Source organism: Venturia canescens, chromosome 4 (assembly GCF_019457755.1).
Source record: "Venturia canescens isolate UGA chromosome 4, ASM1945775v1, whole genome shotgun sequence".
Taxonomy (NCBI): Eukaryota; Metazoa; Arthropoda; class Insecta; order Hymenoptera; family Ichneumonidae; genus Venturia; species Venturia canescens.
In genome coordinates, this window is record NC_057424.1 from 16,999,405 (window position 1) to 17,013,825 (window position 14,421).

Genomic DNA, 14,421 nt, shown 5'->3' on the forward strand with positions numbered 1-14,421 from the left:
TCTTTCGATCTGTTTTTGTTGAGCTTCTTCTCTCTCCCCCTGTCAAATTGTTTATTCGGAATGTTCCTTGGGCGATCAAACGCTGGCGAGTTGAACGTTTTCTGTCCGAGCCGCGGTGGCTTATTCCTGATCTGTGGTCAGATCTCAACGAGCGAATTGGCGTGCAGACAAAACGAAACAGAACGAGACACGATAAATTTGTTCTGATGGAGGTTCGAGAGATAACTCATTTGAAGATTGAACTATTCAGAAAATCGACGACAACCTCATTTTCTGACAATCATCGAGGGTTGGAATCGACCCCAGCACTCGTGTTCTAGGGCTGAGTAACCCAGCGTTGGGGAACACTTGAAAGATCATTTGAGAGGAAGAGGATGAAACAGCAATAAAAACTGTCATTATATAATTGATTAACTGGCAGAATAAAGTTAACCCTAGAAATAACGTGAGTACTCTTGAACCTTCCAATAACTTCAATACACTCTACAACGATTTATAAAACGTCTTCAACGAGGACGAAAATCGGACAGTGAAATATTACAGTCAACCCTTTTTCCCTTTTTCTCAGTCTCTTATTCATCGGTCCCACCCTCTCGAGGATATTTTCGCCTGCGAGTGACGCGACGTGCCATCGGACTTATTTCCTTTTTAGCGAATGTTTTTTTTTTTTCACGCTCGGTCGCAAAGTAATTTGTCATCGAACGTCCTCGGGGAGGTCAGCACTTCCCTCCACGAGATATTTAACAAGCCTGAATTTTCCACAGTACTCATGCCCCTATAGGAATATGACTTTATATTACTTTATATTCGCGTGAATTCAACAAAGTTATCATTTTTAGCTCTAGATCTCTGGGCATTACTGTCACGAAGGTCTGAACTTGGAAACAATACTATTTCGAAAGAAAATCTTAAGGATAGGGATCGAGAAGTTTTTGTAACTTTTGCACTCTAACGCAGGATCCTTGCCGTCATCGAAACCGTTTGAATCTTTCCATTTTATTGGGCAGAGTTTCGAGGCCCCTCGTTGGCTTTTCGCGAATCTGATTGCTTCGCTAAGACGTTGGACGTAGCTCGAGGAAGCTCGAGACGAATCCTGACTCCAAAGTTATTCCGTCGCGTCAGTTGCCAGGTGTCACAGTTGCTGGTCACTCGTGTCCGTTTTTTCACTCCTGGCGAACGTTTAGACTTAACCTTCGATCGTCGTTTATATTCGGCCAGACATCGATACTCCTTGCCTCCTTAAATTTCGTGAATTTTTTGATCGGAAAGCATAAAGAAGCGAAAATATAGTCGTACATAAATTGGCTCAATTTCCCTAAGAAACGTGGCACGAGCACACAAAACATTGTGGCTCTATTTCGAGACGTTTTTGTTTTTCTGCTTCTCTCAGTTAGACAGTCAATCTCTGTAAAGTTTGTTCATTCAACATGAGGGTAGATATAATGTTTAAACTGTACAATGGGCACTGTGTATGCTCTTGGCTTTGGCGAAAGGTACATCCTCGACCTCGTGTCAAAGAACATAGCGATGTATACACACCTTTGTGTACACAGATATACATACACCTATTTCGCCAAGGTCCATCCATGTTGCCTGACTCGTGTTTAAACAACGACTCGATCACCAGTTATCTTCGTCTACGAAGCGTAATACGCTCCATCCTCGCCTCTAAGGATCGTCGCTTTCGTGATGACGATGCTAACAAGAAAGAGAAAGAGAGACAGAGAAGGAGGGGAAGGCTAACTCCAAACGTTGATTGATTACTGTGAGCTTTCTTTTCTTGACCTCACAGAGAGCCAGAATTGGCACAAATAAAAAAAAAGTCTGACGCACTTGGAGACATTCAATTTTTGAGCTCCTCGCTTCGTCTGCTGTCATTCGCACTCTCACGTTCCAAGAAACTTCGTATTCGAGTCTTTGACGCGAATGTATGAAGAAAACTGAATCCATTAGGAGAAATAATCGAGGCAGACTGATGTTTGCGAGTGCAATCGAGATTCGGGGCTTTTGCAAATTTTTTTTTCATTCTCTCAATATTTTGATAATTACGGCTTATGGGAATTCGATGTTTTTATATTTTGTGAGTATATAAGTGATGATGAAAACTCGATGGAAATGCAGTGGGTCGGATTGAGAACTCGAGTGATTAGAATCGGTTTCGTTTTGCAGCTCGAACTCTTTGAGTATCAAGAGACGCGGTAGCGGCTTATAATATAGATTTCATCAAAGAACATCGTTCGTTAGTGATTACCAGTGCTTTAAAGTTTTGTATGCGGGATGAAAATAACTTAACATTTTCATGATGCCGCTGGACTGGGTCCTAAAACCTCATGCAGAAAACGGAAGCACGTACAAGCACAGAGAAAAACGAGCAGGATTAAAAAATGGGGACTTAACGAAGTTTCATTTTGTCTCTTAGCTCAGCCTCATCTGATTATCTGTCCCATCAGTTTCCAGGATCGTTTAACTTTAAGGCCCACGTGAAAAGATTTAGGACTTTACCTCTGCATAATTGTCGCCGAGAAAAAGGACAACGAGGAAGAGAGCGAGTGAGTGAGTTGAAAAGGATAAAGAAATGGAAGAGGTTGGTCCCTCCAATTCCGACGACGATGAACATTTGCATCTCGCGGTAAAGCGAAAAAAGAGAGTGATAGAGGGGCAGCGAAAGAAAAGTAAAAGAGAGACAAAGAGAGATCGGGAAAAAGGGAGAATGAGAGAGAGAGAGCGAGAGAATGGAGAGAATTGTTGGGGATCAACATTTCTCGGTTACTTCAGGATTAGAGAGGATTTCCATCACCAGCTCACCTCTCATACCAGCATTATTTGTGGGCCAAGAGCCAACAATTTTGTTTTTTTATCCTACATTTCCATTTACGGCGTCTCCGAGGCCAGAGGATTATCGCACACGTGGACCATTTTTCGCTGTTTTCGTGCTGCAAAAACTTGGACGAAAGTTATACTTGTTTTCCAACCAACCAGCACCAATTCTTCCTCCAAATTTTCGATAAGGCATTTGCTTTCTTTTGCAGTGCTTTATCCGAGCTCCACTTCCCCGAAGTGGGCTGCAAGTAATTCCGGGATTTTCAGCTCATCTCTTTCCCACCGAATTACACCTGCGGCGAAAAACTTTGCGGTTGCGATTAAACTAAAAAAATTAGTTGATTGCAGGAAAAATCGGTGACGATTGGCAAAGCCATTGACTCCGGGCCGATCAGGAATTGGAGTCACTCGGATAACACGAAATTGCCTATCGACTCCACGTTTGAAACATTTTTAAGATAATTCATTCAGAAAAAAGAACGTTGGAATAACGAATCGTGACGCACGAACGCGCAAACGAATAACGACTTCAAATTCTATTTACGCGTTGACCTTGAAATTACTAAAGGGAATGAGTTTTGACGATAAATAACAAGTCAATGACTAGGGGAAACCGGGGCTAGTAAAAACAGCGAAGAATGTTCATAAATCCAGGTACAAAACCAAATTTCCACCTCAATATTATCCATCTCCTGCTGCCTCGAATTTTTTTCCAATCATTACAATAATCCTCTACATTGAAGTTCGTATATTGTACTATAATTGTGCATAGTATTTTTTCTCAATTATCGCTACAATTTGCTGGTAGAACGGTTTCTTGCTAAAAAAAAAAACAGTGTAGGGTGGGTAAGTAGGCCAACATTGATATGGGGTTGGTTGACACATTCGTCGACACACATGAGCGCTCTGAATAGGCCCACACTCAAGGTGTGCCTTGATTGGATGGCAATTGTGATGACTATAGGATGAAGATGAAATATTTCTTTTTCTCACACTTATGGACAAAAATGATCTTCACATATACTTATGTCAAGGTGTTGTATTCATTTTTCGAATAATCAAATAAATAATATTGACAACTATCCGTTTTTATATTAAAATCTCACCAATACGAAGTCGATTATCAGGTAAAAATAGTACGATGGTTGACGCAAAAACCGTTCCTCGAGAAAGCGATTGAATAACTCGTTTCGTTTTACATTTAAAAATTCAAATTTTTATCTGAAACAGAGGAAGGTTGGTTGTATTCGAAACCAACCGTTTAATAGTTATTGACATCGTCTTTAGTTCCTTGCTTGCAAGCAATAGTTTGAAAAGTTGGCCAACCAGCCCCGGTCTCCCCTAACGAATGCTACTATTGAAAGATAAAAGCCAGTGAAGCAGAGTTTCGATTTGAGTCCTCGATCCAATTTCTTTCCGCCGGCGTGTTGTTTCATTAAAACCTCTTTCGCTGTGTACCAATCACGCTGGCAAGCGCGAATATAATAAAAAAAGGAAACGACAAAAATCGAGTTTCCAGCGGCGTGAAAGAGCTACTAACAAAAAAGGGGAGAGCTTGCACACCGAGATCTCAGGGAGGCTATTAGTATTGTAGTGTGTTACTTGATGCTCGAAGGAAACGAGCTATTAGCGCTGTTAATTGGATCCTGGCGCGGTGGCGACGTTACCAATCTTCTCTACTCCCTGCCCACTATTTCCATCTTTTTCCAATTCAATTCTTCCTTAACAATGAAAATGAAACTGCGGATAAAGAACTACGAGGATTCGGTGTTCGAAGGATCAGAGATATTCGGAAGGATCGATCCATAAACTCGCTTTCTGCGCACTTGCACACCTTCACAACTAAACGGACGGACGATGGCTCCGCACGTGAAACGTGAAACGTAATTGGCGAAATTCGGATAAACTTTTGAAAAGTCACTCACTAAAGTTGCTGCTCAAGTCACGATCAAAACTTTTCGCTCTCGTAAAAAATTGATGGCTCGCTTCCAACGTCGTTTATCGAGTTGTCAGTTCGGTCATTGTGCACAATTCATCTATACGATGTTGAACTTTCATTTTATGGAATTCTTACGATCAGTGCCCAAACATCGCACTCCAAAAATTCTGGGAGGGCGAAGGTACGAAAACCGAATTTGTTGTTTTTTAATCCGAATGAAATTTCAATTTCTTAGCTACTGTAATCATTCATTATTTTATTATATTCATTTTTCCAAACTCATAAAACCCCCTTTATCTTTAACACGTAGAAGTGGTCGGGTGGGTCTCGAACATCTTTCGATGTGTCTGCGGAATCGTTGGGTGGGTCCTTCCGGAACATCTTATTTCGCGTACTTTAAACTTACTCTCTTCACCTTCACGATTTTTTTCACATTTAAAAAGAAAATTTTCGATGAAATTTTGACCTTCCCCCTCCCTAAAATTGATCGCGGTATCATTTTTGATCAATGATAACGCTTAAAAAATAACTTTCCATGCTTTTTAAGAAAAGTGAGCATTGTAAATATATTTACCAATTGTTTTCAGCTCATTTTTTGTAGATTTTTCATTCCGTTGGCGTAAGAAAATTGAGTAATCTTCGAAGACTCAAGTTTTTAGGTATGACGAGCGTGTCCTGCCTCCGAGAATAAATCTCACGTCGAAGCGTGCGTCCGTTACACATGTTTCGGAAAATCCAGAGCGAGCTACGCTCGTCCGACGAGATACATGCGCACGTAACCAAATAATAAAATGTCGAATATATGCGGAACAGCATACGTTCGAAAATGAGTAACAAACCGAGAGTTTGCAGTATGTTATGTAACATGTGGGTCTTGTGAATAATTCATAACGAAAAGCTGCAGCGAAGAGAGTCGCGCGATAGCGGGAATAAAATAGTGGTCGCGAACGATAAATTGATGGAGGTGTACCACGATTCGATAACAATTCACAGTAATCCAGATAATTAACATATTCATGCATACGCAGAACGTTTCTCGTCATCTCTTCGATTTTTTTTACGTTTGGCTATGTCTTTTCAATTTTTTTCAAGAAATAATTTTTTTCGAGAGTGTTCGGACCCATTCGGGGTCGACTAATTCTGTCATCATAATTTTACTTCGATTTTGACGCATTTGACAGGTTGAAAATGCAGATGTTTTATTCGCAAGTTCTCCGAGAGCCCAAAACTTCCAAGATTTTCTTTCCATGGGTCGTTTCGTTCGGGGGAAAGTGCCAATTAATTAGTTTGTTCAGTAAATTCGGTTTTCTCAAAAAAATTTCGTCAGCCGAAACAGTCGCGATGGGCGCATCGAATTTATCGATGGAAAGTTGACCAACACTCGTTAGGGGGTTTCGACAACGTGAATATATTTAACTCAGAATTCGCACAGTTACGAAATCGATTATCAATAAACGAGAATTCATCATTTTGCGTTCTCCGACTGCAGTTAGAAACGCGCCACCCGCAAATCTGCAAACAGCTATCGAACTGGAACATCCTGAAATCGTGTGTACTCGCCCATTTACCAGGCGCATACGTCCAGCATCGTTTTGCATGTATCAATAAATATCATTGTTTTGGGTATCTCAATTGGACGTTTTCGATCAGCAGATCGAATACGCGGACACCAACTGCGTGCTTCGGCGCGACTAAATCTTTTTCGCAATCTCCATTATCGATGTCATTCACAATTAAACAAATTTTCGACGATATTAACAAAGCGTAATTTGATTTTTTGCGTCAATCGTTGTAGCTACAGACAAAAACTGCGCTGCAGCAATTCAATTGGAAATTTTCCACCTGCATACTTTTATTCTGGTTCGTCCGTATTCTGCGCACTAATTAGAAAAAAAATTGTGTCGTTACGTGGCCACGTGGAACATCGCAATTTATATTCACAGTTAAAAATTTTCCTCGGAACGATTTCTTTCGTTGAGAAAACACTTTTTTCGCGAAGAAACAAATTGGTCGATGCTTGGCATTCCCACTATTTTATCATCGATCCAAGTAGCAATTTTCGAGTTCCGAAGATCGATGTCGAGGTGTTTTTCGTAACTTTTCCTGGAGTGATCCAAGAGCTGTGGAGGTCCAATTCCAACCTGAAACGAGAAAACCAAAAAGACACGCCCAATCACGATGCTTTCTTCGTCAAGCACACGAATTCATGGAAACAGCGAAAAACAACGAGCGCAATTGTCTTGCCAGTATCGTTGAAAAAACTGAAAGATCTGTTCCAAAATCTCCCAGTTCGTTGAGAATCATTGGAATAAGTATACTGCGGAGATAAAACGTTGGTTCAAGTCGTCGCAGATCAAATACTTCCATTTCCACGACTCTCGCGAACTCGGAGAGCCGAAATAATAAAAAAATTGGAAGAAAAAGTGCGGCTGAATCTTTCTTCAAAAGTTCGAAGTAAGCGTGCTCTTCGATATTCGATGGTGGATTAAGGGGAAAAAACTTTTTTTCCATGGGCCTCTGAACCGCATCTCTGCTCCAGAGTCCCCGATACTCCATTCCATTCGACATTTCCAACATTTTTATTTGCACTCGTCCTCCACATATGTAAATATAATGCTATTTTTACCAGAGTTTCAACGTGTCATCTCGTCTTGGAACTTTTTGCCTCCCACAGTCGGTTGGGTTCGCCCTCGCATCACCGAGCTCGCCTTCCAAATAGAATTCGAAAGTGGATTGTGCAGCCCTCCCAACTACGATTATATTCCCGTCTAATATCTGCAACACGTGCACGCAAACTCACGCACCCACACTTCCTTTCCGCTCGTGTGTATGCCAACGTTCTCAGCATGTTTTCACTCCGATACACAGTCATACGAGGGATATGGGACACGTGGATTACACACTGACGATGTACCTCCGGCGTGCATCTCTATATTCTGCTTAAACGTATGCAAAAGTAGACGAGAGTATATCGAGTGCCGGGAACGTAAAATCATTTCCGCGATCCCGTGAAACGGAGGTCCCTGGCTCGTAGGATTTGAGAACTTTCGAGTTTGCTCGTTCCCTGAATCGCATGGGCTCGTGCGCAGCCTCGTATTTTCTCTTTCGACGACGCTGAAGTTTCCAACGTTGGAGTCCAACGAAATGAATGAAAATAAAATGATTTATTCATCAGTTTTTTATTTCACGAATAATAATTTTGTAGATTGAAAAAATACAAAGTACAAATTCGACAGAAAATGAATTGGAGAATTACTGGAATTATTGGACAGTTTTTTAGATCATTTCGTTGGACTCCAACGTTGGAAACTTCAGCATCGTTCTCTTTCGAGCATTTTTTAACTTCCGAACCGTGTGTATTTTATATTTTCTATTTGTACCTTTTTTTCTTTCCGCTTTTCTGTTGAATTAAGCCCTGGAAATGGGGGGTGAATTGGACGAGAGGAGAGTCGCGGTGGGTTTTGCTGAGGAGCTTCTTCGAGAGTTGGGTTTGTTGTAAGTTAGAAGGGAAGTAAAGGTTTGTAAAATAGAGAAAAAGCAAATAACTGAGGAAGGGAGCATCAAAGATTTGACTGGAGAGGTTATTTATATTGCGCAGGAAGTGTCGCCCGGTGGAGTTAATGATTGAAGGATTCAGTGTTTGAGAAGCTTCGAAGCGCGAGCCCAAGACGACGAGAGTTGGTTAAAAACATCGGGGCGCGCACTTGATACACGTTTAACCGCCATTCCCAAACGAGCCAACTTACTTGAGAGTAAAAACTCACTTGTGCGAGTGTATTAGAGAAATGAAAGGTGCACACAAGAGCGCGAAGGTGCATTAAAACTTGGCGGTGTGTTTCTATTTTAATGCTGCTGCCGGAGCCCTCGTCCTTTGCTCTTAATTAAAAATACTTTTGCAAGAAACGAATTCACTGAGAAACGAAGGATATGCGGGGCCACATTTCAGTCGCATTGTTCCGTCCCAGTTTAATTGTATCTATTCTTACGACTCTATATGGATATACGAGCAGCCTGCACGCGAAGAATAATAAATATACTTTAATTCGTGAATTTTAGTTTTCGTTGAAAGCGCGGCCTGCTGGCTCAAGGAATGGCGGCAACATGGCGTTGGGAGCAGCGAAACCACTGCCATATAACTCGTCCCGAGCCTTTGTCGGATACAAAGGAAAACACGAAAAAGGTTGCAGGTTTGTATACACTTTTGTGTCTCTCCCTTCCCATTTCTATGTATTGTGGTTTTTTTGGACTTTGAGCTCCTGCGGTTTCGCTTTACGCAGTTTCTTTACCACGGGAAATCCTCCTAAGGTTGTCGCCCTTTCGGCGGCTCTCTTGATCTCTTGATTAAAATGTGAAAGCTTTCAATGATTTTCGATGTATTTTCCTCCGTCCCTGTTCTCTTGCCTCGAATCTCAAGCGGCTCGTATCCTTATCAGGCAAGCGGACAAGCTCCTCTAATTTTCTTTGATTCCCCCCCCATTTCGGGTTGCACGGTCCGAGAGAGAGCTGAGAAATGCGGCGTTATTTTTGTTCGTTTTCCAGCGCTCCATCCGGCGGGCGAGCGTGCCCAGAAAAATCACCTTTTCGTGTTTTTTTCCTCCCCTCCTCGAAATTGGCTCGTTATCATTCTAATCGGCCGCCATTCACTCGACGAAAGTGGCACAAACAGAAACAACGTTTTGACCTTGTCCTACAATCGCTCGCTCGCTCGCTCGCTCGTGAAGGGAAAAGCCGCGGGAGCAGGAGCAGCGGAGAAAACTGCGAAAGGGCGGCGACGACGACGGGGGGAGGGCCGCCGAAGAGGAACACCGTCGAGGAGACAAATGAGAAAAAAACGCGACAGCGCACACTCGAATCTCTATGTCGTATCTGTTGAATGACCGCGCGCCCGCGAATTCCCGTCCATCTCGTTTTCCTTCCATTTTATCAGAGAGTCTCCCCGCTGGCGGTCAACGCGCGGCCAAAAAAGTCCATTCGTCCGACTCATCGACGAGCCTCGCGGCGTCCTCGTCGCCGAATTCCACTCGCCGCGAGCTGCTTCTTTCCGTTCGCAGAAAAAAAAATAGGGCCCCGAATAAGGAAAATCTCACGCGCGAGTTCAACCCTTCTCGATCGAGTAGGAAGCCAAATTTGTGGAGAAAAATATCCCAAGCTCGGGGCGTATTTCGATCTCACGAATTTTGTTGAATTATCGCGTAAAACTCTGTTTCCCCGTTTGTGCCCTCGCACCACTCACCCGCTCCAATCCCGCGCGCGCAAACTAACCCGTGCGACTGTTTGCACAGCGCTAATTATTGCCCTGTTTGTTTAATCGACAGGTAAACGGAAGCGGATTATCGGAAGTGGTCGGAATGAAGAGAGCCTGAAGAAGAGAAGTCGCGAGCCGGGGCTGTAGCGATCGCTTACCACAGAAGCGGAGCGAAGTTGAGAGTGCCCGAGCAGCGAGAGTGCGTTGACGAAACTGAGAGAACAAAATCCGCACCGGAGCGAGACGAAGGGCGAGAGAAAGAAGCGGAAAATAATGCCGAGGAGAAGCTAGAGAGAAAAGGCCCGCGGAAACGAGACGCGGAGAGCTCCAGTCGCGAGAGAAATAAGCGAGAGTCGAAGGACAATTCAAAATAAATATTGTAGAATAACAAATTGAGGGAGGGAGGGAGGGGAGACTCGAATCGTTGGAGAATTGAGTGTGTAAATAAATCACGAGAAGCAAAGAAATAGGGAAAAGCGAGGGGAGAAAATGAGAGAATCGAATCCGATGAAAAACGAAGAAAAAGGAGCGTAGGATGAAATAAAATTAGCGAGATCGAAACACTGTGAAAAACGGGGCACGATGGGCCCGTCCGATAATCCCGTACCCCATTGAGCGATGCAAGTAGTTAGGGCCGAGGCCCTGCTAGTGAGCATGTGGCTCACTAGAGAATGAAGAAGCAAAACGTCCGGACCCTATCGTTGATCGTCTGCACGTTCACCTACCTCCTCGTTGGCGCTGCAATATTCGACGTCCTCGAGTCCGAGACGGAGAAACGACGCAAAGAAGCGTTGGATGGTAATTTTATAAATTCCTCATTGAATTATCCATAAGGAAAGGAGGAGCACGCTGCTCCGAACTTTTCTTAAGAGGATGGATCAGTCAGTATATCGCAACCATGAGTGCGAGAGAGATAGTTGCAAATTTCGAAATCGAAATTCTTTGACAAAGTTTGATCGATTAAAAAAAGGCTCTGTCAGTCGATTTTTGCCATCGTTTTGCCTAGGCTGACAGAGCCTTTTTTTAATCAATCAAACTGTGTCAAAGAATTTCGATTTCGAATATTCCAAGTGAGGTTAATCGACTGATCCATACTCTTAAGGAAGTTGAAGCGATATATATAGGACATTATACGAAAAATACATTAGATTTTATTATTCCAAATTAATGAATTGAAAATTTACGTGAATCTTCTTGAACAGCGCTTACGGAGGGTGGCTACACTCGTCAAAATGATAAGAAATTGATCAAATTTAGTGATAATGTTCTTCAACATCAAGTGCGAAGACACCATTTTTTTCAAAATTTTCTTCTGCTTAGTTATCGAGTAATTATGCATTAAAGCAGATTTCTTATACCCGGAATGTATACCTATATATATGGAAACGCTATGCTTATACACTTGAACTTTAGTAATCAATTACTCGATAACTGTACAGAAGAAAAATCTTAAAGAATTTGTATTGTCAAATTTGACCCTAAAGAATATGTTCACCAAATTTTATTAAATTCTTATCATTTTGAAATTTTTCATGTATTTAACATGGTTTAGCATGGCAACATTGTATCGTCGGTAGCCACCCTCCTTAATTATGTGTGAAAAATTTGGAGAGGTTTCACCGCCTGGCAATCGAGATATTCATTGTTAAAAATGACAAGGTTAAACATGGGCCCTTATGGAAGCTTTCAAAAAATTGCTAACTTCAACAATAAATATCTCAATTTCACGACGGTGAATCATCGACATATCCCGCCAGAAGTTTAATACTGTCTTAAGCTTTCTGTTTAAAAAATTTTAATGTGCAAAGTTGTAAAATAGTTTTAACATAAGATACGCTTCAACCTCCTTAACTCGTTCTTATTGCGTTTTACTTCGGCTTCGTTTCCTCCACTTTCAACTCATTTCGCCACTTTCAACGGGAGACCAAACACAAACGGATATTCCTCCCCGTACGCGGGCACGTTTATATTCGCGTTATTCCACAAACAATGCCAACTTATTGGCTACGGAAAAGTAGAGCTGTCATCGTAAATTCAATTCTACGACCGCGCGAACGTCGAACCTCCCCGCCGCACCTCGAGAATACGGATATAATGTAAACAAGTTTCATTTATTATTTTACAGACGTTGAAAGAATGGTTATTCGAAAATACAACATTAGCGAGGACGACTTCAAGATCATGGAAACGGTGGTGCTTAAGACAGAGCCCCACAAGGCAGGACAACAGTGGAAATTCGCTGGAGCCTTTTACTACGCGACAACAGTACTCACCACCATCGGTAATGCTCGTCGAGTCACCGAGAAATTCCTCCTCGAATAGTTTCGGGTTTTTGTGAAACAAAAAATTCGATTTTCCTCCGAATATTCGTTCATTTATGGAGCGAGTAACGTAATTCAACGAGGCACAGGAAAAAAGAGGTTTCTTTGTGTTAAAAGAAAAAGCTCGAGTGAAAAGCAGTTGAAAATGAGACAAAGAAAACGGATTGTAATTTAAAGAAACTTGGGATTTGAAAAAATGGTGCGCGTATGACTTGGAGAGTGGGTGAAAGATAAAAATCCTGTCGAAAAGAATTCCTGTACTTGAAATGCTTTTGAGGGATTCCTCGTTTCTTCTCCGTGTCGAAAAAGTATTAGTTTTTATCATGGAATTCTCCCGTAAGAATCGACCAATTGATTTATTCCGAAAAAGCGCAGCCCGCTCGCGTAGATGTTGGAAAAACTTTGGAAGAGTGTAGTTGGCAAAAGATCGATTATCGATTATCGACATTGTTCATCTTGATCGAGCCCGTACGATTGGGTCTGCGAAGCAACAAGTTTTCTCACGAATCTATTCTCACTTAATGCTGATCGCCGCCACTGTAGATTGCGAAAAAACAAACTCGATAAAAATGTGCTAAGATCGTGGGCGAGATAGCGTGCAGCTAAACGATCGTATTCGTCGTCGCGCCTCTCTCGCCTGACCATACGCCGACCCCGAACCACTTGCTGGCTAAGACCATCGGAAAATTCGCTTTTCGAAGGGGAGAAAAAATAATAGCTTGTATAATTCGGGGCTAGAGCCTCGAGCACGCTCCCTTTCCCTCTGCGCTAGAAGCGTTTTTATTATTTTGTATTTTTTTATTCTCCGAGAGTCGCTTTTTACGTAGACGCTCAAAGGCCTACAAGAAAAAACAAAAAACGAGAAAAAAAAAACACAATCGCTTGTTGCGAATTCAACTGAAGAACACTTCAACCTCGCGTAAAGGTCAAATCGAATTTTTTAGTGCCAACGTTTCATTTTTATTGTAGAGTAATATATTTGACAGAATTTACGAACTCGCGATATAAAAATTCTTGTCTTGATTTCGCTGAAAATTTGTGGACCGAACTAGTGTAGCGCCGCAGTCACGTACTGCTACGAAGACAGTTGAACTTTTAAAACAATTCTTTTCCTTATCCCAGGTTACGGACACTCAACGCCCAACACGATAAGCGGCAAACTGTTTACGATGTTCTACGCGATTGTCGGGATCCCTTTGGGCCTCGTAATGTTTCAAAGCATAGGAGAACGACTGAACAAATTCTCGTCGGTCGTCATACGTAAAGTCAAACAGTTACTCAACTGCAAAGACGTCCAGGTAATTCGGCTTAATTTAACGTCCGTTTTTATCGAAAAAACTGATTTTGTACGCGTCAAAATAAAACGAGACTGCGGTCGATTGTTGAACCTCGTAGTCACTTAATCCCGATTGAAATATATCGAGATCGATGAAAAAGAAAAAATTTCAAAAGACAATGGGAATTCGAGGTATACAACAAAACCGGAAATCGCTTCGAACACTTTCCTTTCGATCTGAACAATAAATGAGACCAACACTTTTTGGCTTCTATTTTTCAGGCCTCGGAGATCAATCTAATATTTGTAGTGACGTTTCTCTCGAGTCTAACGATAACCGGAGGTGCTGCCGCCTTTTCGAGGTACGAGGGCTGGTCGTACTTTGATTCTGTCTACTACTGTTTCATAACGTTGACGACAATTGGCTTCGGCGATATGGTTGCCTTACAAAAGGACAACGCACTCGACAACAAGCCCGAATACGTCATATTTGCATTGATATTCATCCTTTTCGGTCTCGCAATCGTTGCCGCATCGTTAAATCTTCTCGTTTTGAGATTCGTCACGATGAACACCGAAGACGAGAGGAGAGACGAGGCAGAGGCTCTGCAGGTACATATTTACGAAAATAAACACATCCGAACACGTCTCAAGATTTTTATTTAGTTTGCGTAGTGAAAAATATAGCGCCGACGATCTTCCAAGTACATTTTAATAACGTTCGTTCGAAATCCTTTCCGAGCTTAAATCGCGAATACTTACAATTTCGAATGTTTTCCGATGCTCGGACGTTCCGAAGTCAATTCTTCGAAGACGAAAA

General features: G+C 42.1%; 1 protein-coding gene across 2 annotated transcripts in view; it reads left to right on the forward strand.

The window, feature by feature from the left end:
* Nucleotides 1–14,421, forward strand: part of Task6 (TWIK-related acid-sensitive K[+] channel 6) — a 71,929-nt gene that overhangs the window by 49,343 nt on the left and 8,165 nt on the right. Inside the window, exons 2-6 of one of the 2 annotated variants that reach the window (XM_043416456.1) lie at nucleotides 8,816–8,946; nucleotides 10,075–10,802; nucleotides 12,130–12,285; nucleotides 13,448–13,623; nucleotides 13,884–14,213. In XM_043416456.1, the coding sequence (XP_043272391.1) occupies nucleotides 10,676–10,802; nucleotides 12,130–12,285; nucleotides 13,448–13,623; nucleotides 13,884–14,213 (789 nt within the window). In that variant the 5' untranslated portion in view covers nucleotides 8,816–8,946; nucleotides 10,075–10,675. Of the gene's footprint in view, nucleotides 1–8,815; nucleotides 8,947–9,758; nucleotides 9,873–10,074; nucleotides 10,803–12,129; nucleotides 12,286–13,447; nucleotides 13,624–13,883; nucleotides 14,214–14,421 lie in introns of those variants that run through there. The other variant, XM_043416457.1, reaches the window with a different exon arrangement.